The 27256-nt window shown below is 41.0% G+C and overlaps 1 protein-coding gene across 1 annotated transcript in view; it reads left to right on the forward strand.

The window, feature by feature from the left end:
• Positions 1-27256, forward strand: part of RADX (RPA1 related single stranded DNA binding protein, X-linked) — an 804920-nt gene that overhangs the window by 237417 nt on the left and 540247 nt on the right. Inside the window, exon 7 of the mRNA XM_044057246.1 lies at positions 20429-20536. Within this exon, the coding sequence (XP_043913181.1) occupies positions 20429-20536 (108 nt within the window). The remainder of the gene's footprint in view (positions 1-20428; positions 20537-27256) is intronic.

Here is a 27256-nt window from a genome sequence, read left to right on the forward strand (position 1 = left end):
ATGAAAATACAGCATCGTTGAGTCCTGGCAATATCCCTGGATGCATCTCATGTAGCATCAAGCACAATTTAGCTGGCCTGTAACAATACAGCAATATCCTGGCCTAAACAGTTATATTAGTATTAGGTCATTTTTGAAAAAGCGCAAATATCATTAATTTTGTGAATTTGATAGACAAATTGTTATATATATTTGATTTTAAGAAATATAGAACATATATAAACGTTTTGGATACATACTTATTTCCAGTCCTTTATAGTAAGATATCAATTAACTAAATAGTCTATATTTATTAAAAATTATAGAAGAAAATATGTAACAACAATGAACAATATTTTTATTTTTATAAATATATTTTCAGCAAGATATTAATAATAATATATTTATATACAAGTATATATTCTGTTACATATCTACTTTCTAATAGCATAAGTACTAACTTCATTTCTATTATTAACTATATACTTATATGGTTAGTTATTTACATGGTGACTAACATCATTATGGTCATTTCACATAAAGGCTCATACATTGATAATCATTTTAATAGACCATTAAATGATTGGTATAGCTACAAAAGCACCTATATGATTTTATGAGTATTTATAAACATTCGTCACTACATGAATATTAACTATAAGTGTTTATCAATCTGTCTTTTAAATACATGTTTTTAAGAAATTTTTTATAACAAATAGATATTGAATTACTTTTTTATCGAATTATTTATTTAATAGCTATAAATTGTAATATATATATATATTTAATTATTTGTGGATATTTATTCATTTATCTACAAAATTGAATATATATATATTTGTTTTAATAATTTTAATATAAATCTATTTGTGGAATAGGAATTAACACACCTGGTCAAACAATTCCCCCAGTCAGGCATACTAGAAAAACTAATTAAATTGGGAATAAAATCTTATGTCACCCTGCTGGATTGCCAGCTGGCTCACAGATTTGGATGCAGGAAATCAACTTAAGGGACGTTACCTCCACAAAGAGACCAGTCACCAGTAGACTCCCCCAGGGTTCTGTGCTCAGACCTGTCCTGTTTGACATCTACTTGTCTGAAGTAAAAGTGAATACTAAAGAGCTCTGTTCCAAAAATTAGCAGATGACTGCAAGCTAGGAGCAGTCATTGAATCCTCAAATGACATATCCATCCTGCAGGAAGGTTTGCCCCAAATAAATAACTGATAACAAAGTCATGGACTGAAAATAAATACCAAAAAATGCATTATTGTCTCCTTTGGCAATGCAGAGTTTCTGTCCAGGTACCTTTTCCAAATAGATTATGCCCAGTAGTAGCAAACCAGGCTAATAAAGTATGTGTCCTATTTCTTTTTAAGTATGGAAAACACGTAATAGACTGACTGCACATAGAATAGTCCATATATTCTTGAAAAATAACAATGTCTGTTATCTGTAAAAGCTGTTCATTTATCTAAAGTGTATTGCTCATCTTCTGAAGCATCTTTTACAGTTAATTTCTGTTCCAGTTGTGCTCCTCATGGTACAGCTGTAAGTGACTTTGGAAAAACAAAGCTAAGATTACAGTGTGTTGGTTGATTTTTATAGTTAAATTGTGTGCTCATTTTTGTCTGTAACTGCAACCACAAGTGATGTAATACACATACAAAGCATTCTGGGCAAGCAAAATCCCTTTATGTCTTTAGATGAACAGCTTCGTACTTACTTTGTGATTTTACCACTTTATCACATATTGTCAATTTTCAGTGTAAGGAGTTCCAACTGCAAGATCTAGTTGACAGCTTGTCTTTCTAGGAAATAAAAAAAACACCTGTTGATGTGTGTAGCTTGGAAATATGGTAGCCTATACGTTAATTTTAGTGTGAGGTCTTGCAGATTCGTTCTTTCTTGATGGCATTGCAGGAATTTCCACTCCAAGAAAAATTTCAGGGGTCATCCTTATTAAAAAAAATAAAATGTAAAAAAAACTACACACACTGCATAAAAGTGTATAATATGGTATCCTGAGCGCTAAGGAAGTTAGACCTTCAAGGACTTGTTACTTGTATTTGCTTCAGAAAGTGAGCATTACACTTTTTATTATTTAATTTTATTACCAGATTGTTTATGATGCCATGCATGAATTTATTCTCTGAATATTCAAGCTGCACAGGGAACATATTCAGAGGAACAAACAGCAAGTAAAGTTCCTGTTTGCTGTAAAAGAGCATACTTGTGACCACAGAAACATATACTGCTACAAAGTCTGCCATGTGGCAGGCGCTACAATAAAAAGTCACTTAGAAGCAAGTGCTATTGTGAAAGCTCCAGGCAAAAGTAGTAACTGCAGACTTAACAGTCTCTATAGTCAGTATACATATTCCTTCTTCTTGTACCTTTACTGAGTGGTGGGAGCCCATTTCATAGTAATGCAGCTTAGTAGCTGATCACCGGATACTGTGAATCATCTGGATTTGAATGAGTTATTTTATCCCCATTGATTTCCAGGCAGAGCCTTTTTTTCTTGTGACAGGGTTTGTAGAGATGACTGCGTAAACCAAAGAATAGTTGCCTGTGATGGAGATTATCAGACGTTAGTCACATCTTGGGTCACCTGTTGTAAGTTTAAACTAGAGCATACTTGTAAAAAGTACATTGTTGAATTTGACTCACATGTCAAGAGTTTCTTCAGCATGGGTAATGCCAACAAAGGGGTGAGGAATTTCCTTGTTCTTCATTCAAAACATTCCCTCTAGAATGTCCCCTAGAATCCACTATTAAGGGATTTTCATATGAAACATCTCTGAAAACAGCTAGTTCAAGTATTCATCCTTTCCCAGGAGTTGGATTTGTGGAACTGTTTTTGCAGAATGAATTTTAAGAACATTTTTTCTTGTTTCTTGAATAGTCTGTATAGTGACATGTTCATCAAGGATGATATCTGATCTGCATTGCGTTTTTTTACCTAGATTAGTCAGTTTCAGTTGTACTTGGGAGTAACTAATGCATTACCAGTGAATGTTCCTGATGATAGAATGAAGGTCTTTTTATGTGGCTGTCCTAGTCTTCCAGCACCACTCCATCAACAGCAGCCAAGTAAGGCCATACATAACAAAAGTGGTCATTCTGTTCTTGTAGTTTTCAGGTAAGGAGTAATTGATGTGGTAACACTTTGCAAGCTATCCAGTAAAAAAGTTGTTCACATGGCTGGCAAGTACTGACTGCAGTGACATTACTGTTTTTTTCCAGCCAGTTAAACAGAGCAGGGTGAACCAGTGAGAATCTGACTTCAGACTTAATAGTGTCTTTCAGTGTGTTGTGACAGTAGACTGATGTGAATGGCAGACTGTAAGCACATTTATTGATTGTTCATAATGCACCCTCACATCTTATCACAGGAAGAGGCAGGCATTAATGTCAGAGGAACATTCCACGCCTTGCAAAAATGCACATTTAATGACCATGGAATGACTTTTCGATCAGTATGTCAGTAGATCTTTTAGAAGTTGTTTTCTGGAAAGTTCTTCAAACCAACTAGTGATGTGCTTTGGATGCCAATATGTTTGGCATTTCTTTCAGGATATATAGCCACTTAAGTAGAGATGCATTTTTGGCCAGCATTGTCAGATTCTTCAAAGACATTTGATTCACATAATGTTTCTCTAAGCCTTTTGCGGTTCTAATACCATGACTGAAATGGATCCCATTCCTAAGTTGGGGTGCTATTAAAGTTTATGCACTTAGTATTGTTTCAGTCTTTGTTAGCCAAAAGTGCTCTTTTCAACACTCAGTGTGCCCAGAATTGACTCCTTTTGGAATTGTCTGGGTATCTTTCCAAAGTCCCTTCTACTGCTCTTTCATTGCTGTTTACTGTTGTATAAGCTATTTATGTACTCTTCCCATCTGTTATTTCTCATAGATTAATTATACTGAGTGTCCACCCAGCAAACCAATATTGCGCTTGAGTAAACCTTCTTTGCCAGCTGTGATATTGAGAAAAGATAAGTGTTTATTCTCATTTTTTGTCTGCATTTTGATTTAATATCTCTGTAATCTGTACAACTGTAAATATTCTTCTTCTTGTGTGTTATAGCTGTATATCTTTGTGTTGACCTCAGTTGTAGTGAAATCCTTTGTCTGGAGGCCTTGTCTGTTTTCTTAGTGGCAGTAAGTTTTCAGAACTGGTTTCATCCGTCCAAAGTATTCCTGCATCTGTATTGTTTGGTTTCTGTCCTGTGTTTTAAATCAGATATACCTGTTGCTCAGGCTGCTGCAGAAAGACTGACCTACTGCCAGCTGTGATACTGAGAAAAGATAAGTGTTTATTCTCATTTTTTGTCTGCATTTTGATTTAATATCTGTAATCTGTACAGCTGTACTTCTTCTTCTTGTGTGTTATAGCTGTATATCTTAGTGTTGTCCTCAGTTGTAGTGAAATCCTTTGTCTGGAGGCCTTGTCTGTTTTTTTAGTTTTCAGAACTGGTTTCATCCGGCCAAAGTATTCCTGCATCTGTATTGTTTGGTTTCTGTCCTGTGTTTTAAATCAGATTTACCTGTTACTCAGGCTGCTGCAGAGAGATTGACCTACTGCCAGCTGTGATATTGAGAAAATATAAGTGTTTATTCTCATTTTTTTGTCTGCATTTTGATTTAATATCTTTGTAATCTGTACAACTGTACTTATTCTTCTTCTTGTTTGTCCCCACCCACCCTCTCTGTTCTTGTTTTGGTGTTAGTGTTGGTGGCTCTGGAATTGCCCGCCCCTCCTGTAAGTCTGTATTTGAGCACTCCTCCTGAGTCCATCTCATTTGCTCACTTAACCAAATATAGTGAGATCATATTCTGAATCTAGTGTTCACTCTACATAACACAGAGAGAAGATTTGAGAAGGCCAACCCACTTCGGTTCTTCCCTCCTCTCTCCTTGCACTTTTCTAACTAAAAAAAAAAAATCATCTGCTTTTACTGTGTGTGTGTTTCCTCCTACTTTATTTTGCTTTTGCCTTTTCTTAAAAGTACTCAATTTTATTTATTCTGCTGCACTTATTACTGCTTGGTAGTAGCCTGATTAAATTGTAACTGTTATTCTAAGTCTTTTGGTTTAAGCACTTGGGCTTCATACCGGTTGTTTTACATTAAGGTTTGTGGTCTGCACTGTTGTGGCAGGGCAGGTACCTTACATCCTTCTAAGCTGGGAATTGCTGATTGAAAGCTCAGTGTCTGCTATTCTAAAAGTGTATTAGTTCTGGTTTAAGCACTTGGGCTTCAGGCCAGTTATTCTACATTAAAAAGGTTTGTGGTCTGCACTCTTGTGGGAGGAGAGGCTGGATTCTGCCCTTCTGAGCTGGGAATTTCTGGTCACTGGCTTATTGTGCCTGCTTATTTGAACTGTTTCTTTCTGAAATTGGTGTGCCTTGTTGCTGTAGCATAGGACCAGATTCAGGCCTGCTGAATCTAGCTTTGTTTGTATAACCTGAGCACTGGTCCAGGCCATCTTTTTTGGAGAAGGTTCCCCTGCACACTAGTAGCGGGAGTGTGCAGTTAGAACTTGTCTGATTGAAGACTGCTGGAACAGGGCTCAATTTTGAGTTTTTTCTGGTTAAGTGGGTTCTTGTGTCTTTCGGCTTTTCCAGTTAATTGGGTAACTTGTTTAAATCAGATTGTTCATTTTCTATTGTTTTATATATATATATATATATATATATATATATATATATATATAAATGTGCACTTTGTTCATCTGCTTTTACTGTATTTGTGTTTCTTCCTACTTTATTACTAGGGGCATTGACTACAACTCTGAACCGAGATATATAACAATAAGCATCTTTTTATGTGCATTTAAAGTGTTTTTTTTTATTGTATCTGCTTTATTTTCTGAAAAAAAATATATATATTTGTTTCCCGCCTTTCTAAGCTAGTATAGTCAAATTTTCAGGTTAGTGCTGAATTCAGGGCTGTGTTACAAATCTCTGCGTTTGCCCATACCTTACTCAGATAGAAGGAAGTTTCTCTGTTCACCTGTGAGAGAGGGGAGCTTTGAGCAGCATATCTGTCCCTGGAGGAGTGGTTTCAGCCCAGAAAGTAGTAGTGTATTGGCCATTTTTGGCTAATTTCTCTTTCATGTCCCTTCTATAAAAAACGCATTTGCCAGGTTTTGCGTGCTGGGCAGTGCCGGTTAGCTAGGATATGACTATTCCTGGCTCCACAAAGTCTCCTCTTCAATTTTTCCCCTTGAACTAGGCAAACTTTCAACTTAAGCACTCAAGCCATTCATTTTTCAGCCCGGCACTTGCTCAAAACTCATAGCAAGCACGTATAAACCCTAGCACTACAGAAGGACAAGGCTCTCTATTCGACCTTGCCAGCCATTCAGTAAAATAGTTTACCGTACCTATCCAGGCATGTCCAAAGGGTAGTTTCAGATGTATTCTCCAGTCCAACTGGTGAATGTGGGCATTTTGAGGCAGTGTTACAACTGCCTCATGTACACAGACAACCCTGTCCTCCTCCTATCACCAAACACTAATACATGTGAGAGATGCAGTTATACAGCCAAACTGGAGGCTAAGCTCTCTCAGCCCAGGACTGGATCAGACCGTCAAGAGGAGAAGGGAAATACTGGCATCACACCACCAGTCTCACATAGACTCGTTAAACCAGCACTGGCAAAAAACACATGTAAGTACACAAAAACATACTCTGAGGCTCTAAATAAAAATCTGCAAAAGCAACGGAGCCCTCCAAAGCAGACATCCAAGCAACCTTCACCCCCCCAACACAAACCATGACACACATACTTCACAAAACCAGTGTGCCACGCAATCACAGCCCTCAAGGCAAAATAACATACCCAACATGCTTGTAATAAGTGACTCTATAGTCAGGCACACTGACGTCCCACTCACTAGGCTGAATAAGGAGAAGGTTACTGTTAGCTGCCTGTCGGGTGCCGGGATCCGCCACATAACACAAGCACTCAGGTCACTCCAGAACAAGTACAAATACAACTCTGTCATTGTCCATGTTGGTGTGAATGACCTGAGCTGTACCTCCCCTGGACTACATGAAAAGAGACATGGAAGAGCTCTCTGATCACGTAGCCCATGCCGGTATTACCCTGACCCTGAGTAGCATCCTGCCCTCACCAAGAATGATACCATGGTATAAAGAAAAAATTATCAGTTTCAATAATTGGCTAAGTTTCTGGTGTCATTCAAAGGGGATCCAGTGTCTGTCTGCCTGGGATGACATGCTAGACAAGCCACGCTACTTTGCTAGATACAGCTTGCACCTGTCACCCTTAGGCTTTTGAATACTGGCCAAGGCACTTGCCACCCCCATAGTGTCTTTTTTAGACAAGGCTCAAAAGACAAACCCACTGCCATAAATAGTACAAGTAAGAAAAATCTGAGGGTAATACTACTCAATGCCAGAAGTCTAAACCTCAAAATGCACGCACTCGAGGCACTCCTCAGTATGGAGAAAATCAATATATGTGCAGTAACAGAAACCTGGTTTAAGGCTCCAGAGAGTACCCCAGCACTACCAGGCTACAACTCATACCCTACATTTCGGCCACAGAACCCGGACCGAAATACAAAAGGCGAGGGAGTATCCATATTCATCAAGGATACCCACACCTCCAGGGTAGTGGCACAGCACAATGCTTCAGAGATTATCCACGTGCAACTAACAATGGGCAAAACTGCAATTCATATTGTAGCTTGCTACAGATCACCCACCATGTCCCAGGACCCCTATTCTGCATTTCTGGAAATACTGGGTAACACAAACGTCCTCCCAAACACCCTGATATTGGGTGATTTCAACTGCCCAAACATTAACTGGGAGAACTACTCAAGTACTAACTCCCTTGCCCAACATTTCCTAGAATTCATAAACTCAAACACCCTGGAACAACTGGTCAGCACTCCCACCAGAGGTAACAACATATTGGACCTGGTCATCACCAACATGGGCGATTGGTGTTCCACACTGGAGAGCAACCCCTCGCTTGTTAGATCTGATCATAAACAAATCACTTTGGATATCCACATTCCGCCTCCATCCCCAGACAAGGAAACCACCGTGAAAAACTTTTCAAAAGCAAACTTCACGTTACTTAAGACGGAGGTGGAAAGTTTAAAAGCCCCCATGCTAAAGGATAATGCTGTCCAAGCTGCAAAATCCTTTACTAATGCATTCTACAGGCACCTACAAGAATGCATGGATCGTGCTATCCCAAGCAAAACTAAGACTCACTCCTCCAAGAAAAGGAAACCAGTCTAGTGGACCCCTGCCATAAACAAGCTATACAATAGAAGGAGGAAACTAGTATATAAAAGAGTAAAATCCCAAGAAGGGAAGACATCCCTGATCAGTATCAGCAAGAAACTACAGTACCTCATAAAATTGTCCAAGGCGAGCTTTGAAAGAAAACTTGCCAAGGACTCCAAAGATAACCACAAGGCATTCTTTAGCTATGTCAAGAATCTAAGTGGCAATGCTCAGATCTGCTCGGAGTTAGTGCAGAATGGCACAAAATACACTGAACCAACCAATATTGCCAACATCCTGGCAGACAGGTTCAGTGCAAACTTCACCCCCCTCTCACCCCCAAAAGGGCCCAAAACCATACCAGAAGAATGTAGAGCCCCTGAAATCACAGGCACTCAAAATAGCCCTCTCCAAAGCCAAAAGGACAGCATCAATAGGACCGGACGGTGTCCCAGGCTGCGTCCTACACAAGCTCAAAGATGAATTAACCTCACACCTAAACACACTGTTCAAACTCAGCCTCTCCACAGGCTGCATACCCATAGAGTGGTGCACAACAACGGTTATTCCGCTCCACAAAGGTGGAGCCACAACAGACCCCTGGAACTATTGCCCTGTAAGCCTGACTAGCTTGGTCTGCAAGGCTATGGAGCACATCATCATGGAACTCATTAACAGAGACATTGGGAACCCCCAAACACTGGACCCTACCCAATTCGTCTTTGTTAAGGGCAGATCATGCCTCCTAAACCCGGTGCACTTCTTTGAGACAGTTACCAAGGCTATAGATGAGGGAAAGGTGGTACACACACAGCCTACCTAGACCTCGCAAAAGCCTTCGACACCATTCCCCATTCTGCTATTATAGACAAGCTCACCAACCTGAACATAAACCCCTATGTCACAAGATGGGTTGCCAGCTGGCTCACGGGCAGAACCCACATGGTGAGAGTTGCGGGAGCTAGGTCTGACTCTAAACCGGTTACAAGTGGCATTCCCCAGGGCTCAGTCCTAGGACCCCTCCTGTTTGGCATATACTTCTCAGAGGTACAGACAAGCACAGGAGGACTATGGCTGACCAAGTTCGCAGATGACTGCAAACTAGGGGCTATAATTGACTCACCACCTGACACAGACATCCTGCAAAAGGGTCTCACTGAGACTGATACCTGGTGTCAAAATCATGGCCTCAAGCTAAATGCCAAAAAGTGCATAGTTATTCCCTTTGGAAATAACAAAGTACCTACAAACTACCACATAGGTGGTAGTCCCTTAAATACGGAAAACGTAATAAGGGATCTGGGGACACAAGTAGATAGTAATCTCTCCTTTGATAATCACATTGCCAAAGTGGTTAGAAAATCCTTCTATGTGGCCCACCTAATCACAAAAGGGTTTGCATCCAGATCAAAAGAGATCATTGTGCCCCTCTACTCATCACTCATCAGACCCATCATAGAGTACAATGCCCCATTTGGGATGTACCTTACAAGACACCTGCAACAGCTGGAAAGGCCAAAGAAGTACCTCACCAAGAGGATCACTGGCCTCAAACAGATGCCCTATGCAGCTCGACTGAAGAAACTCCAGCTGTACTCGGTATCATACCGCCTGCTCAGAGGTGATCTCTGCCTGACATACAAGGCCATGTCCAACCCAGAATTGATGGACATGCTCCACCTAAAGAAAATCTTATCCCCTCGAGCCACACGCTCTAGGGATCTAAACCTCACCACAACAATAAATAGGATGTGTTGAAGGGATAGATTCCTGTCCCAGAGACTTACCATGCTTTGGAACAAGATTCCAATCTACATTAGGCAGAGCACCTCAATAGCACTCTTCAAAAGAAACCTTGATGAGTGGATGGGAAATGGAAAGTTTACCCCAGGGATCACATCAGTGGCTCTGCTGGACAGAGGCACAGGGAACTAATCTAAGGGGGCGGCGAAAGCCAACACATTCTGACTTGCCTTCGGGCAGATAGCCTAGTACCTACCTATGAACCACATATTGTCTTCTGCTCATTTTTTTGGAGCTCAGCAAAGCTTGTAGTGCTAACCTACATTCTAGAAGTGTTTTACTTGTATCCAGTGCCATCCAGGCAAAGTTAAGCAGCTTTGATTGCTAAATTGCACTCAAGTTATTTTGAGTGATCACTACTTTTTCCTGCTTTTATGTGTGCATTTCAGTGAATTTTTTGTAAGAAAAAAACTGCTCTTCTTCTCACTGTTATTCTGAAAGCCTGTCTTGAAATTGCTTTCAAAAATATATTTCCATATAGTTGTTTAAGTGGTTTGTGTTAGCATTGCACATGTGTGTCTTTACTACTGTGTTTTTCCATTAGGAGAACTGGCTTTATTAATCTTGTGGCAGGAGGTATGTACCTGGTCTGTTTGAGTTGGGAAGGACACAAAAGGACTCACAGTGCAGTCATTTTATTGGCCAGAGGACTCATTATTTAGTTTTTTTTTTTTTTCTGTGCTGCTAGCTATAAATGTTTCATATCTGCATGGGTTAGCAGTGCTCTGTATGGCAGCAAACACCAAGAAAGCAAATTTTCCCTAATGAATGGTCCGTAAAACTGTAACCTGTAAAGCAGCAATATATCACAAATATCTTGTGCGCCAACAAGCTTAGAGAGCTAGTTTGGCATTGAATGCCAACACTTACAAATTTAGTAGAATTCAGTGTTGTATATACATTAACGTTAGTATAATTTATTACTGTTCAGCATAATCTGCCCAAGTAAAGCGCCCTTATTAGTCTGCACCAACAAAGCACTCTTAATAGCCTTCTAAGCCCAATTCACCACCCACTTTTGCTCACAAATCATGGACTGGACAATACGTATATGTAATTTCCTAACTTCTCTGTAGCCATCTTGTTGGGTATGGACATCATGACACAAAGTAGCAGTTGTCTCATATTTACTGACAACACTTAATCCTAAAAGAAGCCTACACAGTATGCAAGAGTTGTACATTCACAGTGACACTGGAGGCTAAACTCTCACATACAAGTGCACATCTGGTTGTCAAAACAGCACACGCATAGACTAACTTATGCTAAGACACTTAAAAGCAGTCTTCCTAAACAACAAAGATAGCCTGGACCACCTGTTGTCAGTGCTATGCCTTAGCAAGCCCAAAGGCATTCAGAAGAAATGTCACCTAGTACCACACATACTGTCACTCTCAGTGGATTCCCAAGCAGTAATCCCGTAAGACAAGCAAACACACTTCCCATGACTCTCGTCATAGCAGACTCTATTGTAAGGTATAGTGATACCCCTCTAACCAGGTTGAACAAGGAGAAGATGCTTGTTAGTTGCTTATCTGATGCCAGCATTCACCAAATCATGCACACCTTCAAGTCATTACATCACAGGTACCAGTATGATTGCAAAATAGTCCATCTAGGTGTAAATGACCTGAGATGTACCTCCTTGGACTATATGAAGAGAGACATTATGGAGCTTTCAGACTATGTCCCAGGCTGGTCTAGCATTGAGCAACATATTACCATCACCGAGGACAGTGCCACAATATGAGCAAAAAATGATTGATTTCAACACCTGGCTGTCTTTCTGGTGTCATTCTAAGGGGATCTAGTATTTGTCAGCTTGGGAGAACATTGTCAACAGACCACGTTGCTTTGCCAAAGATGGTATGCACCTTTCCCCTCTATGCTTTTGAATACTGACTAAAACTTTGTCCATCCTCATAGTGCCTTTTTTAGGCAATGCCAAATTGACAAACCTACCAACATAGCAAAATCAACTTAACTGAACCACAAAGTGTTACTGCTTTATGCCAGGAGCCTAAAAAAAAAAAAAAAAAAAAAAAAAAACTGCACTGCCTCCAAGCCCTGCTTACACATGAAAATATTGACATCTGTATGGTTACCAAGACATGGTTTAAAATGGCAGAGAGTACTCCAGCAGTGCAAGGTTTCAGTCCCTTCCACACTATTAGACCAGTAGCTTCATAGACAAGGGCCAAAGGTGCAAGTTTGTCAATATGCATCAGTAACAACCCTACCCTAGGGTACTCAAACAGGATGATGTGCTGGAGTTCCTTCAAGTGCAGATCACCATAGACAGAATCCCTTACCATATCCTAGCCAGCTATAGGTCACCCTCCATGTTCCAAGACATTAACAATGCATACTTTGACCTACTGGAGATGCTTACTATCCAGCCTAACACCCTATTCATGGGAGACTTTAATTACCCCTCTATAGACAGGGAATCCCACACAGCCTCAAATCTACAGGCACAAAGATTCCTGGACTTCTTAAATACAAACACCCTTGACTGAATAGTGAGTATGCCCACTAGAGGTACCAACATACTGGATCTCATGCTCACAAATATGGGAGAATGCTGCCCCTTTGTCTTGTCCTCAGTGTTAATGTAAGGCCACGAAGCTGTCTCCTTCGAAATCACAATTAATGTAATGTAATCCCATTAAACCAGTAACAGTTAGGAACTATTCCAAGGCAAATTACTTGTTATTAAGTGATGGTTTGTCAAAATTTGATGCTCCTCCAAATCCCGGGAGCACAGTAGCCTATGCTGAATTACACTCAGAAACTCTGTCTAACCATGTCAGTGGATGCATAGAAGTGTCTGTACCTACCAGAAATTAGCCCAAGACTAGCCCTAGAAACAAACTGCTATGATGGCATCCCAGATTAAACATAATATATAACAAAAGGAAAAAAGTTATGGCAAAAATCAGGCAGGGTAATTCCCATAAAGATAAAATCTCTCTCATCAATATAACTAGGCAACTAAGAGAGCTAAGTAAGTCAAGCAAAGTCAACTCTGAGGTTAGGATAGCCTCCCCAAGTGAAAGATTACCATGAGGGTTGCTTGTGCCCCTCTTTAGTATCTGCATTAAAAGCAGGCAATGCTGACCAGTAAACAGAAGCAGTAGGGCATGAAATGGCTTTGATTCAACTGCTGTTTCTGCCTGCTGTCTGCTAAAGTACACACACATTTTGAATTAAATTGTTTCCCTTAGACAAGGAGTGTGTAAAGATGTCAACCAGTTCTCCACTGCTTTAGCAGCTTTCAAAGCTGGAACAGTACATTGCATTTTTAACTAACTAGTAGTACTTGGAGAAGATAAATCTCCATGCACTAAAAAGAATTATGATTGAATCTCCAATCGTAATGAGGAATTGTGTGTTATCAACATGGATGCCAACATTCACTTTGCTCTTGAGGTGAATTTCTTGGTATCCATGTTTTGAACTCATAATGTGCACAGAATGATTGGTGACCCAGTCGTAATCCTTTGTATACTATTTCTGCAGGAACACCACTGGCTGTGTGTTTTTGCTGTCATTTACTTGGGCCTTACATGGCTTAGGCCTCTGTACCTACAGGTTCTCATAACATGGTGTCTGGCAGTTAGTTCTCTGTGCTTAGCCTCCCAGGGGCGGCTGACAGTTCCAAGAGTACATCTCAAGCCTTCTGAGATTTGGCCATTTTTGTCTGGTGGCTATGATTGTCTGTACAACTGACTGGTTTTAAGTGTGTAAAATCATGTTTGTTTGAACTTGTGGTTGATTAGCTTAATTTATACTGAATAAGTATTTTTTAATCTTTAAGTTACTGAGAATTCCATAGTTTGTTGTTCTACCTGTGTTTTAGTTCATTTTTTTGTACTTTTATCTACTTTATTATTTAAATTTTTTTTGTTGTTAATTTGTCTTGTAAATTACTTCGGCTCAAGCACTTAATAGGTTTATAGGTTCATAGGTAGGTACTAGGCTATTGGCCCTAGGGCCTATATAAGCTTAACCAAAAAGGTACCCTGGCTTTCGCCACCCAAGAAAATGATTTTCCTGTGCTCCTGTCGAGCAGAGCCACAGAAATGATCCCTGGGGTGAATTTCCTATCTCCCATCCAATTATCATGATTTTTCTTGAAGAGTGCTAATGAGGAGCTTTGTTTGATATAGATAGGTAGTTTGTTCCATAGTATGGGAAGTCTGTAGGACAGGAATCAAACCCTCCAGCATGTTTTGTTTATTGTGGTGACAAGGTTTAGATCCCTAGAGCATCTAGCTCGGAGGGATTGGGATTTCTTTAAGTGGAGCATGTCCAACAGCTCTGGGTTTGACATAGCTTTGTGTGTTAGGCAGAGATCGCCTCTGAGTAAGCGATATGTGATGGAGTAAAGCTGGAGTTTTTTGAGACTAGTAATCCTCTTTGTGAGGTATTTCTCCGGCCTTTCTAGTTGTTGTAGATGTCTTGTGAGGTACATACCAAATGGGGCGCTGTACTCTATAATGAGTCTAATGAGTGACGAGTAGAGGGGAAGAATGATCTCTTTTTTCTTGGATGAGAAACCTTTTGTGATGAGATGTGCCACGTAGAAGGATTTCCTGATTACTGTGGCGATGTGATTATCAAAGGAGAGACTACTGTCCACCTGTGTCCCAAGGTCTCTTATCACACTTTTGGTGTTAAGTAGACTACCGCCTATGTGGTAGTTCATGGGTACAGTTTTTACCAAAAGGGATGACAATGCACTTTTTGATATTGAGCTTCAGGCCATGGCTTTGACACCAGGCATCTGTCTCAGTGAGGCCCTTTTGTAAGATGTCCAAATCGTTAGGAGTTTCGATTATGGCTCCTAGTTTGCAGTCATCTGCAAACTTCATTAGCCAAAGACCTTCTGTGTTAGCCTGTACTTCTGAGAAGTAGATACTAAACATTAGAGGACCCAGGACTCAACCCTGTGATACTCCACTTGTCACTGGTCTGAAGTTAGATTTGGAGTCTGCTACTTTCAAAATGTGGGTTCTGTCAGTGAGCCAGTTGGCAACCCATCTTGTGACATAGGGATTTATACCTAGTTTAGTCAGTTTATCTATAATTCCAGAGTTTGGGGATGGTGTCGAAAGCCTTGGCAAGATCTAGATAGGCTGTGTGTGTTAATGGATAAGAAATATGCTCCGTCATCCCCTGCAAATAACTGTGCCTTCCACTATCCTTGGTTGCTGGAGTTTCTTATAAGTTGAGCAGATACACTGTTACATATTAGTTGCTAGCAGTGTTGGTGTCAAATCCTTACTGTTTCTTGATTTGCTGGAAGGTGTTCACTGGTAACAAGGGGCAAATTGCCAGACTCAAATGATGCACGCACACAATAATCTTACTGGGACAGTTGCTGAGGCTTCTCTGAATGTGAGACATTTCAGTTTTTTTTTTGTTGAATGTTGATTGATGGTGAAGATGACCCCCATCCAAGGACCCATCACAGAGGATACTCTCATGCATCAGCTGGAGATGCAGAAAAACTTGTATTACTTGTTGTTACTGCCTCACAAAGCTGTAATTTTTGTTTCATTGGTCATGTCCTAAAATATAATAGTTCAAAGTTCCTGTTATATCAGAATAAGACTCTCCATCCATTAAGACAGGTCTGAAGCATCTTGTAGAGTGTACTAAATGCAATGTATATTTAAAGATGATGCTTGATATCTTGGTGACCTTTGCTTCTCATGTTGGATGACTTGCATACCATTATTAGTAGTAAATCTAGACTGATGATGTTTGCACTTCAAATAGTAGAGGTTGGAAAACCATTGTTACATACATTGACTGGGCTGATAAGATAAATAATAGGCAAAGTGCAAATAGAACATATTAAGGAAAGGACGTGTCTGTTGTCATTAAAGATCACTCAACCCCTATTAAACATGATATTACCAATAACAACTTTGGAATTCAAGGTACAGTTATTCGGCAATATGAGGATCTAGAGCATGTAGAAGAAAATAAAAAAAGAAGAAATTCACAACAAATAAGGAAGAAAAAGAAACTGATTCAAGTCTACAACGCAGAGAGAATGTATGCTAAAAAGGAACACTGATTTGTTATGTAACATACAGATTACAGGGAGTGATAACACTATTCAATCAGAAAACATTCATTCTCCATCATTTTTTCAACAGAGAAGGTAGAAAAGAGGCAAGCGACAGGCAAAAAGGAAAAAAATTAAAATGGAACTTGGATTGAAGAACATTACAGTAAGAAAAAAGAGGAGAAAGACTGGAGCTGGCAACATGGCTTAAGCTGTAAAAGTACAAATACAGCTGGATGAGAATTGGCTGTGGACTTAAATTTTCCAGGAATAGACTTGTTGATAATATTAATTCAACAACATTAGCAAGGAGATTATTTACAGTATATGTTCAGGAACTGCTATTGCTACACCCTGTAAAAAAAAAAAAAAAAAAAAAAAAAAAAAAAAAAGCCTACCAGGGATCGGAACATACACAAGACATTGTTTGTGTTCCTATGGAAATGACTGTTAGTTCATTTCAAGTTTTATCATATTGATGTACAGTGACCAAGGGATTGTAAAAGGTAAATTGCTGCTGAATAATTCTGCCAACTGAAATGTAAACTGATGCGCCAAAGATTAATAACAGACTATATGGAATCCAAACAGTCACCATGTAAATGAATTGGAGTGATGAGTTCAGTGGAAAAACTGCAAAAGGAATGTTTAACATTTTGGAAGAGAAATTATTTGAATGCAAAAATTAAAAAAAGTGGCAAAATATAGACATACAAGGTCAGGAGGATGTATTCCGTAAGTACGAGATATTTGTTTAAGATGAGAGAGAGAAACTGTAAAAATGGAAAAGATGTCGAACTATAACTTTGAAAACTGAAATAAGCTGGACAGACAAACTAAACACAGTATGAAACAAGATCAAGAAAAATTTGGAAGAAAATTTATATAAAGATATTGAGCATAATAGGAAAACATTTTACAGATACATAAGATGTGGTAGGAGCAAAGGCAAATTGATAAATTGTGTGCAGATTTTAACATTTGCTCTCAAACATAACAGTTGTGGATATATTTACAAAATCTTATGCAAAACAGTTAGACTCCACAAAGGGTGTGATAAATTGCCGAGATAGCGTTCAGATAATGTTAGATACTGAAATTAAATTATATTGAAAAAGAACTAAACAAACTGTGCCCAAACAAAAAACAGGGAGGAGACAGAATTGGTAGTACCATTATATCTTTTATTCACTAGGTCGTTTAAGTATGGGAAGATTCCTCAAGTTTGGAGACATGCACTTGTTAAAACTATCATTAAAAGATAGGGGAATAGGACCAGCCCAGAGTCATACAAACCCATAAGTTTACTTTCTAATTGTAGAAAAATGATGATGAAGGTCATTTTGGATAAATTGTCAGAACTGGAGAGGTTAGAACTTGAAACCATATATCAGCATGCATATGTTGACAATAGATCTATAACCGCCTATAACATGATCTATAACAATATGATAGCTATTGAAAAATTGTACAGTGAAGTAATTTATGTAGTCTTAATTTCTCTATTTGATAGGGTCAGACACAAAAACAAATGATCAAAAAATTAGAACATCTATGATAAGATGGATAGCTGCATGGCATATAAACAGGTTTTGGCAAGTAGCATATAGCAACTGGACAGGTGAAATTTGAGGTGACTGTCTTGGGTGTCCCACAGGGTTCTATCCTTGGCCCAAAGTTATTTAAGTTATGTCGTTTAGATCTTTCTTTTTCAGCTGTTCTACAGTATGTATACGGATGACTTGTAAATGAGTAAACTGATTACACGTGTTACAGATAGGTGATATCTGCAAAAGAATTTGACTAAATTGATCATTTTTGCACAGGATAATAATACGCTGAGAAATGCATCAAAAACTAGGCATATGAGGTTTAGGTGACATAGTTTAAAAGGTGAATGTGTAGTACAGCATACTGTGTTTGAAATTGTAGATTCATTTGAAGGATCTAGGTATATGTGTAGATCCAGCTTTGAGTTTTTCCAGTTGCATCAACTAATTGGTTAATCATATTTATAGAAGTATAGGATGTATAAAAAGATTAATAAAATCTAGGAAATCAGAAAAGCTGAAATCATTGTTTGTAAGTTGCATTAAACCCAAACTAGAATATGTAATAATATGGAGACCTTATAAGAAAACAAGTATGAGTAACTTGGAAAGAGTACAGCCGAAACATGCTGAGGGCATCCACAATGTAAAAATATAAGTTATTACGAAAGACTGTCTGAACTTGTACAGTGTCTCATATAGATATTTAAGAGAAGATCTTATTCAGGTGTAGGGCATTTAGAGACCACTACCTCTGGGAATGTTTGGTGTTATCAAAAATAGAGAATCATCAGACATTCTGTGTAGAAGATTATAAAAATGAGAGGTGTACCAATTTATTTTCTGAGAGAGTAGCTGATACATGGAACAGACTACCAATTTACATTAAAACTAGTACTAGTTTGGGTATTTTTAAGAATAACCTGGACACTTATGGGAATAAATGTTTTAGTATATTGGGAGGCTAGAATGGCATTGTTGTCTGAAATATTTGTATGTATGTATGTAAAGTAGTCAATATCTTGGTCACTGATGGTGAAGTATTGAGTTCTGACTTTGCCAGGTAATGTGCTTTCTAATTCATTTGAAACTGCCTTTTCTGAGCATATTACTTATGTTGTGAAAGTGACTTGCATCAAACGCTGAAGACACCATATCATGCAAATGCTTCCTCACATCAGAGCCAAGGCTGCATTGTGCAAATGCTGTACTTCTCTATGCCAGTTGTGTGTGGGTGTTATTGTGACCAGGACTACCCAGTTTCTCCTTTCAAGTTACTGAAAGCTTCTGTTACTGATTGGCAAAATAAGCTGTTAACATGCTCCTTAGGACACACAGTGTTACACTATTACACAAACTAAAAATTTAAATTGTAACTGTTTAAAATATTCCCTTGAATACTTTGTAAACTTTTATATGACCCCAAGTGTAGACAGCTTTTAGTGCAGGGTTGTGGTCGAGTTCCAGTTTGGAAATAAATCTGCTAAATGTATCAAGATCTTGCAGTCTGATTTGTGTCAAGCCATTATTCCATCAGACTTGGAATTTGTATCCCTTGTTCATTCAGAATGTCAATATTAAGAAACAATTGACATAATCATTTCTTTTAGAGCTACATTTTAACTTGGTTTGCATCACATGGAGCAGTTGAAAATGTCTTTGGTTTGACTGTTATACATTAGTCTGCATAACATCTGGTTCACTGGCCAGTAAACTGTGTTAAATTATGATTTGCTGTTCTCATACTGTAAGCTGCACCTGTGATCGACTTGGCATGTGTGCGTTGAATTGTTTGCTTTACTATGCACTGACTGATCTACACTGTGTATTCTTTTGAAGGGACCAATAAAATTTAGTGGAACTCCATGCAGGCCACAAAATGTGACTAAATTAAGTCAGTCAAGCACTTAATTAAAAGCAGAATAGTATATTTGTTTTCTTTGTTTAATGCTAGAAACTGTCTCATACTGTGGGTAATGACCAGTGTCTCAATGAAAACTGTTAGGTACTGAGAGGTTCCCCCCCCCCCACGCACACGCACACACACACACAGTTATGTCTGTGCAACTGGTTGAGGGGGTGGTCACTCACTGAGTTGGTGCAAAGGGTTTGAATTAAATTTACAAGCAGTTGACAGAGCTGTGAAGACTCCTGTTCAGGACTAGGTAGGCACTATGCTGTGTTTTCTGATGTAGGATTGGGTAGACGGTTGTGTTTTTGTTAATATGGGAAGCCCAAGTGGTCCTTTTTATATCAGGGAACTATTATAAGGCTTTGCATGTTTCAGATGTATTGGGCTTCTATTCTATTCTTCTAGCAAAACATTCACTTTGGTGTAGTTTATAGCAGTTGTTAGATCATGCTTGGCATTGTTTTGTTCACTCTTTGCACTTAGAGTTGCCAAAACAACAAGATAAAGGCTTTGAGCCACTAATGATCTTCATTCACCCTGTACTGCTTTGTTTCATTTTCAGTGTCCACTTCATGTTGTGCAACTTTGTGTTACTTAAGCAGACTACTGCTCCAGCCATATGCAATTACATATGTTAGATGCACATTTTGTAAAGATATATAATGAAAGTGGCTTCTGACTGACAAACTCTTGACTTCATATTGAAAGTGAATATTAATTCTCCTTTAGTGAGCTGTAAACTCTTTATTTTACTTAGATACATTATTTGTCATTTTTGTTGGCTTGTGACAGATTGTTTTTTGTGTTGCTTCTTTTTTAGTGGCATACTTGGTGTGTACCCAGATGAGAGTGGTACGAGACCCAGATCTGACCAGCTCCACCCAGCCTTACCTTACAACATCAAATGAGAGTCAACTCTTCATTACTGGTACATATTTTATTATTTTTAGAGTTGAATAACTTCTAGGATATGTAATGTTTCTGGCTTTACTGCAACTCCACTTTCTGAAAGTAGCTCAGGTACATGAAGTTCTAATAAATTACTCTCTCTCCTCCTCATTGCCCCAGTTAGGACTGAGCAGTTTTTATCAGGAGCAAAATGTTAGAGGTTGGTAGCTTTCCAAGTTTCTCTTTGTTGTCCAATTAAAAAATCAGGTTGTATCTCAACAACAGAAAAAACATCTACCAGTTGGCATAACGTTCTCTTTAACAGCTTCATCATCAGTAATGGAATCCCATAAGGATCAATCCTGGGCCACCTTCTCTTCAACACGTTTACCAGCAATGTTGTTGTTTGTCTTTTCGGCTCTTCCCGGTTAGGGGTTGCCACAGAGGAACTCCAGTCCGCTAACGATTGGCAGTAGATTTTTATGGTGCCAAGTTGCCAGCCCAACACCCAGTCTTCAGCGAAGGCACGCCCATTCACACATGTCTTTCGGAGGCCACTCGACCACGGGGAGGACATGCAGACTCCACACAGAAGGCACTCCAGCTGAGAATCGAACAGGAGAACCTCTTGCTGTGAGGCAACAACGCTACCGCTGTACCACTGCGGCTTATGAACCCGTAATTGGAACCAGCCTAATATTATACAGGCTTCCATACTTTGATCAAATGTACATGCTTCTCTGATATATAATTTTTGCTCAGCCTAGCCTGGTTAGTTTGTCTTGGAGAATAATGTGCAACCTTGCTACTGTAATGATATCCTATGTACAAAATGCATTCATACACTAATTTAAAAGTCGGCCTTTTGTATTAAGTTTCCCTTCACTGCCTATAAATAAAATGCCATGCTGAAAATGTGTTACTTCTAAAATTCTTATAAGTTCAATAACTGGAGTTTTAGGGGTAATGTCGATGCATAGCAGCATCAGCCTATTTCCCCAGCCAGTATCCTTTCATTGCTACAAATCTTCCATTAGTGTCTTTTCTTCTTCTGCCATAATTGGAGCCCCACTTTGCATCAGTATAATAACACCTGTTTTCCTTTGTCCCTGAAATTTTATCAAATAACCACACTAAAATAATCTTTTTACTAGATAAGTTCTTTTCTATCAAAATGTGTATCCTGAAGCATGGGAGTTTGCACCCAGTGTTTCTTAATATAATTCAGTACTTCGGCTTTTTTTCTCTGCCTTTAAGGTCAATTGCATTCCATCCTAAAACTAACAGTGCAGCCATTCTGTTATTTTAACATAGTTGCTTACAAAGTATGTCACAGTGTGTGTGGGTGTGTGTAGCAGTTCATGCAAACCTTGTAGCACTTAACTGGCAAGAGTTTTTTTTTTTTTTCATAGTTGCAGTTTCGTAATCTTGAACCCATGTCACATTTTTCAGGCAGTTCAATTCTCTGCCCCCTTCCCCAGTCCCTTTAACACACAGGAAAAAACTGTATACATGTGAAAAAAACAGAAATTTGACCTCAATAGAAGCTCCATCTTCAGCTTCATGTATCTGCTTACATTCACATGAGCTACCCTGGAACCAGAAATACCTGTTCCTCTGTAAACTGAATGCATTAGTTCAATTCTTCTCTTTCCCCTACTTTTATCCCCTCAACCCATTTTAACCTTCCCATTCTCTATAAACAACATTTCATTACATTTCTATGATTTAATTACTGTTTGTGTAGCAGTTCAGCTAAAGAGATCGCAAAGTGGTGCCTGAATGTTTAATTGCTATCCTCCTTAAACTGAATGCATTAGTCTTCAAGTATTTAGTCAACATTTAGATAAAAACAAGCTATGTGAGAATATTCATTGACTAGCCTTGAAAAAAGGCAAACCGTTTTCTGTCTTTATGCTTAGTACATTCTAAAGTTAAAGCTGCTGGTGAAATATTTAGTTTTAATACTTTGTCTTTCCCCTGCTTTTATCCCCTCCACCCATTTTAATCTTCCATTCCCTTTCTCTATCAACTGCACTTCATTCCATTTCTAAGATTTAATTACTATCTTTGTAACACATCCACTAAAGACATCACAAAGCATACTGTCTGAATGTCTAATTGCTATCATCCGTAAACTGAATGCATTAGTTCAATTCTTGTCAGTTTCTTTTTGTCAAGCCCTGCTTCTGTATTCAGTCTGCTCCTTGCCAGTACATCACTTATAGGAAACTCCAGCTAGTGTCCTGACAGTCCCCTGTAAAAGTACCATTTATCCTGCATTCTTCAATTTTGTTTCATTTTTTTGACGTTTAACTTAAGTAAATGAAAACCACTATTCTTTAGTCTCTTTTCTAAATGTATTCATATCAAGAAGAAATTGTTTACTTTTACATTTCTATAAGTAACTCCATATACTGTCATAATGCAGAAACTTTTCCAGCAGCTACAAATGTCAACATTGTTTCTTGGCTTAGTGTTACTAATCAAATCGCGTTAAACTTAGAAAACTGTTAGTTTGGTCTAACAGTTACACATTGCTATGTTTAGGCTTTTTACCCTTTACTTTTACAAAACCTATATTGTAGAACGTACTGTAGTACATATTACATTAATATTAAACTATTTAATGTAAAGTATATTTACAAAGTGAATTTTATGCAGTTATTTCTTTCCATTTAGTACCTTTATGGGCAACCATGACAAAGTGGTTTTCATGTATTTAACCCCCCCCCCCCAAAAAAAAAAGCAGCACATAGTGAGGCTGATGCTCCACAGTTCTTCAAATAATTGCCATGTTCCCTTTACTATTAGATCTGAAGTAGTTAACTTCATTTGATCAGCAACCTGTGGGTATCGGATCCGTCCTCTGATCCGAGCCGGCAGCTTTCCAAGCTAAAAGATCCGAGCTCTCAGCTCCTCCCCCTTACCCATAATGCCCTGCCACCTCCCTCCAGTCCCCAGATCTCGTTTGCCGCGGCTTCTGATAGCTTCTAGCGACGAGCTCTTGGCGTTGGGTGTAAGTTAAAGAAACTTTAAAACTTTTAAAAACTCTTTTAGGTTCTTTTTTGCGTGTTGAGTGAGTGTTGTAGGCCCTTAGTTTTTGTTTATATGCCTCTTCCTCCTTTTCTTGTGTTAATTTAGTGTTTTAATTTTAACTTTTTTCCTCCCCTTTACTGTCTGCGTGTGGTGCGTACGATGGCCGAAGGGCCTAAGGCCATTTTTTCAAAATGCACTGAGTGTGGCCATAAGCTGTCCCCAGTGGATGGTCACACTCAGTGCGTTCTCTGCCTAGGGGTAGGCCACTTGTCTTCTGGCTGCCAAGTATGTGCGGCCTTCAACCCCCGGCTTTGAGGGATAGGAGGAATAAGTTAATCCTGGCAGGTCTTTTGCCCATGGATTCTTCTTCCTCCTCTCCCTCTAAGGCACCAGCCGCGGCTGCCCTGCCTTCATTTCCCCCTCCCCTGACTGGGACTCAACCTCCCTCTGTGTCTCAGGGAGAGGGGGACTCTTCTTCTAGAGAGAAGAGGCACAAGGACAGGGAGCGGCATAAAAGCCATAGGAGACGGGCAGAGTCTCATTCCTCTGCTCCGCCAGCTAAAGTAGCTAGCCCTCCCAGGAGGGTCTCCACCCTCTCGGCTCCGTTCCCCCCACATTTGGACCAGATGATGCATCGATTCTTGCAGGCCCAGATGCAGATGGGGGTGCTCCTGCCTCCCCCCCTCTGGGGGGGAGCTCGGCCCCTTTCTTTGCCCCAATTGCTCCTTCTCCGATTCGCTATCGGGTTTCGGAGTCTTTGGATCCGAGCCGTCTCAGACCCGGGGAGACGGCGGTGCCGACAGTGGTGGCTACTTCGACACCAACAGTACCCTCGAGCATGTTGGATCCAAGCTCTCGGGGCCGAGAGCCGAGCTTTGGAGCTGCAGGGGTGAGTGTGTCTTGGGCGCCGTTTCGGTCAGAGCTCACTCCCCTTTCGGGTCCGATCGCATTGGCTCCGACACCGGTCCTTGCGTCGGAGCCGAGGGGCCTGCTGTCGGAGCCAGGGGAGAGTGGTTCGCCCTCGGCTTTTGACGTAGTGGAGAGGGTTCTGTCGAGGAGTTCCAGGTCCTCTGTCCAGGCTATGGATCCACCCATCACTCCCGCGCATTTGGGCCTATCTTCCATCGTCCGGCCCCAGGACAAGCCTGCGTCGGTGCTCCAGTTGGTTCCCATAGGGGAACAGGACCCTGTTAGTGAGCCCTCCTCGGACAGTCCCTCCGAGGAGGTGCCTCACAAACGAAAGTGCAAAAGGAGGCACATGGACTCCCCTGAGTCCCTCACAGAGGACACAGACTTAGAGGAAGGGGAAGGTTCCCCAAGGTCACCCCCGGAAGATGTCTCCTTCGGAGACATTATGGAAATGCTAGGTATCAGAGGGGGGTGGTCTGCCCAAAAACCTTCCTTCGATGAGTCGGTGTTTCTGGAAGCGTTTGACGCAGGCCCGTCTACCTCTTGGGTGTCCCCCCTGGCTAATCCCCTGGTAGACTTGATTACTACCAGGGCTTGGAAGGAGCCGGACACCGTGGAGCCAATCCCTAAAAGACCAGACAAAATACTCAGCCCCCCTTCTGACAGACAGGCATGGAATAAAGGGACCCCAGTAGATGCCATGGTGGTGGCGGCTGCCACTAAGAAGGAACTAGCACAGGAAAGTTCCCCTGTCCATCCTCCTGATAAGGAGTCTCGGATGATGGACTGTATTGGAAAGCGGATGTTTGCTTCAGCTACCTTTTCTATAAGGGCGCTGAATTACCTGGCACATGTCATCAGGCTCCAGCGAGACTTGATAAAGGAATACGCTGGAGCTCCGCCAGAGTCCATGGCGGCCGAGGACAAATGGACCTTCTCGGCTTGCATGGCCACTCTAAAGTCAATTTCTAACACTTCCATGTGGCTACTCTCCCATGCCATGGAGGGAGCGGCTAGAGCTAGCGGAGCAGGGGTCGCCTTACGGCGCCACACCTGGTTTAGCCTTTGTGACTTTTCGGAACCCTTCAAGGCGTCCTTCGCGAACACTCCCTTTGATGGTTCTACGCTATTTGGCAAAACCGTCTGCGACACGTTGCTCCAGAGCGAGAAAGATGGGAAGACGCTGTCTGCTGTCGGGATCCGCTTCTCTAATCCTCAAAGGTCCTTCTCAAGGAACCAGAGAGGACAGAAGAAGATGTGGTTCCGGAAGTCCCAGCAGTCCCGTCCCGCTCCAGACCCCTCGTCCTTCAGAGGCAGGGGAGGACAAGGTGGACGCCGGCCCAGAGGCAGAGGGGGCCCGAAGAATTTCGGGTCAAGAGAGCCTTTCTCAGACCGACCCGCGCAACAGCCCTGAGGGCTTGCCCCACTGTCCCTCTCTGGAGGCAGTCGGGGGACGTTTTTCGGAGCACCTACAAAGTTGAGAGTCCATTACGACAGATCGTTGGGTGCTCCGAATAATATCCAGAGGTTACACTATTCCCTTTCTGCATCTTCCCCCTTTAACAAAGCGCCTTCCCGATGTCCCACCCGATCAAAGGGAGGCGGCGGCTTCAGAAATTTCGAAGTTGCTAAAAAAATGGGCCATCCAGCACGTCCCCCCAGAGCAGTCTGGATTAGGCAGTTACTCCAGGTTCTTTTTCGTGAATGGACCTGTCATCTCTAAACCTGTTCATTGCCAAAGAGAATTTCCGGATGGTCACTTTGCAATCTATTCTCCCTCTCTTACAGGAGAACGACTGGATGTGCTCCATAGACCTCAAGGATGCGTACTACCATATTCTCATGGACAGACGGTCCAGGAGGTTTCTCCGCTTTCGGCTAGGAGCCAATCACTTTCAGTTCAGGGTTCTTCCGTTCGGCCTCACCACAGCCCCCAGGGTGTTCACCAAGGTCATGGCAGTTGTAGCAGCCCACCTGAGACTTCAGGGAATTCAGGTATTTCCATACCTGGACGATTGGCTCCTCACCGCCCCCACCATGCATCTACTTTCCTCCGCCAGGGATTACTTCCTAGCTACGGCCCAGCATCTAGGCATTACTATAAATCTTCAGAAGTTGTCTCTGCATCCTGTGCAAGTTCTGGATTTTATAGGAGCCAGGATAAATACGCGCCAAGCCAAAGCTTTCCTAACCACGGACAGGTTGCGCAGCTTGTCACTACACATAATGGCGCTCCTGCAGTCTCCAGCCCCACCTGCAGAGTTGGTACTGAGAGCCCTGGGCTCCATGGCAGCAGCCATAAGCCTGTCGCCCTTAGCAAGATTGCATATGAGAATTCTACAGTGGACTCTTCAGGTTCAATGGTCACTCCTACTCCATCCATTGGAGTCGCCAATTCCCCTGAGCAAGGTTTGCAGGAACTCCCTTCTTTGGTGACTCCATTCCCGGGAGCTACGGGAGGGGAGACAGTTTGTGATGCCTCAGCCCCAAGCCACGTTGACCACGGACACTTCTCGCCTCGGGTGGGGGGGGCATTCTATGGGCAGAACCGTTCAAGGCACGTGGACTCCCTTAGAGACCATTCTGCATATCAGTGTCCTGGAGATGAGGACAGTGCTTGTAGCATTGCAAGCCCTTCAGAACCTTCTTTCTCTGGGGACTATTGCAATTCAGACAGACAACATGGCGGTAGTCTGGTATATCAACAAACAGGGAGGCACCAGATCATATACCCCCTTTGTCGAGAGGCTATGAGAGTTTGGGAATGGGTGATTTCCACCAACCGCTTTCTGATAGCAACGCACATTCCGGG

The sequence above is a fragment of the Protopterus annectens genome, chromosome 15.part0, assembly GCF_019279795.1.
Source record: "Protopterus annectens isolate FY-2018-M chromosome 15.part0, PAN1.0, whole genome shotgun sequence".
Classification (NCBI taxonomy): Eukaryota; Metazoa; Chordata; order Ceratodontiformes; family Protopteridae; genus Protopterus; species Protopterus annectens.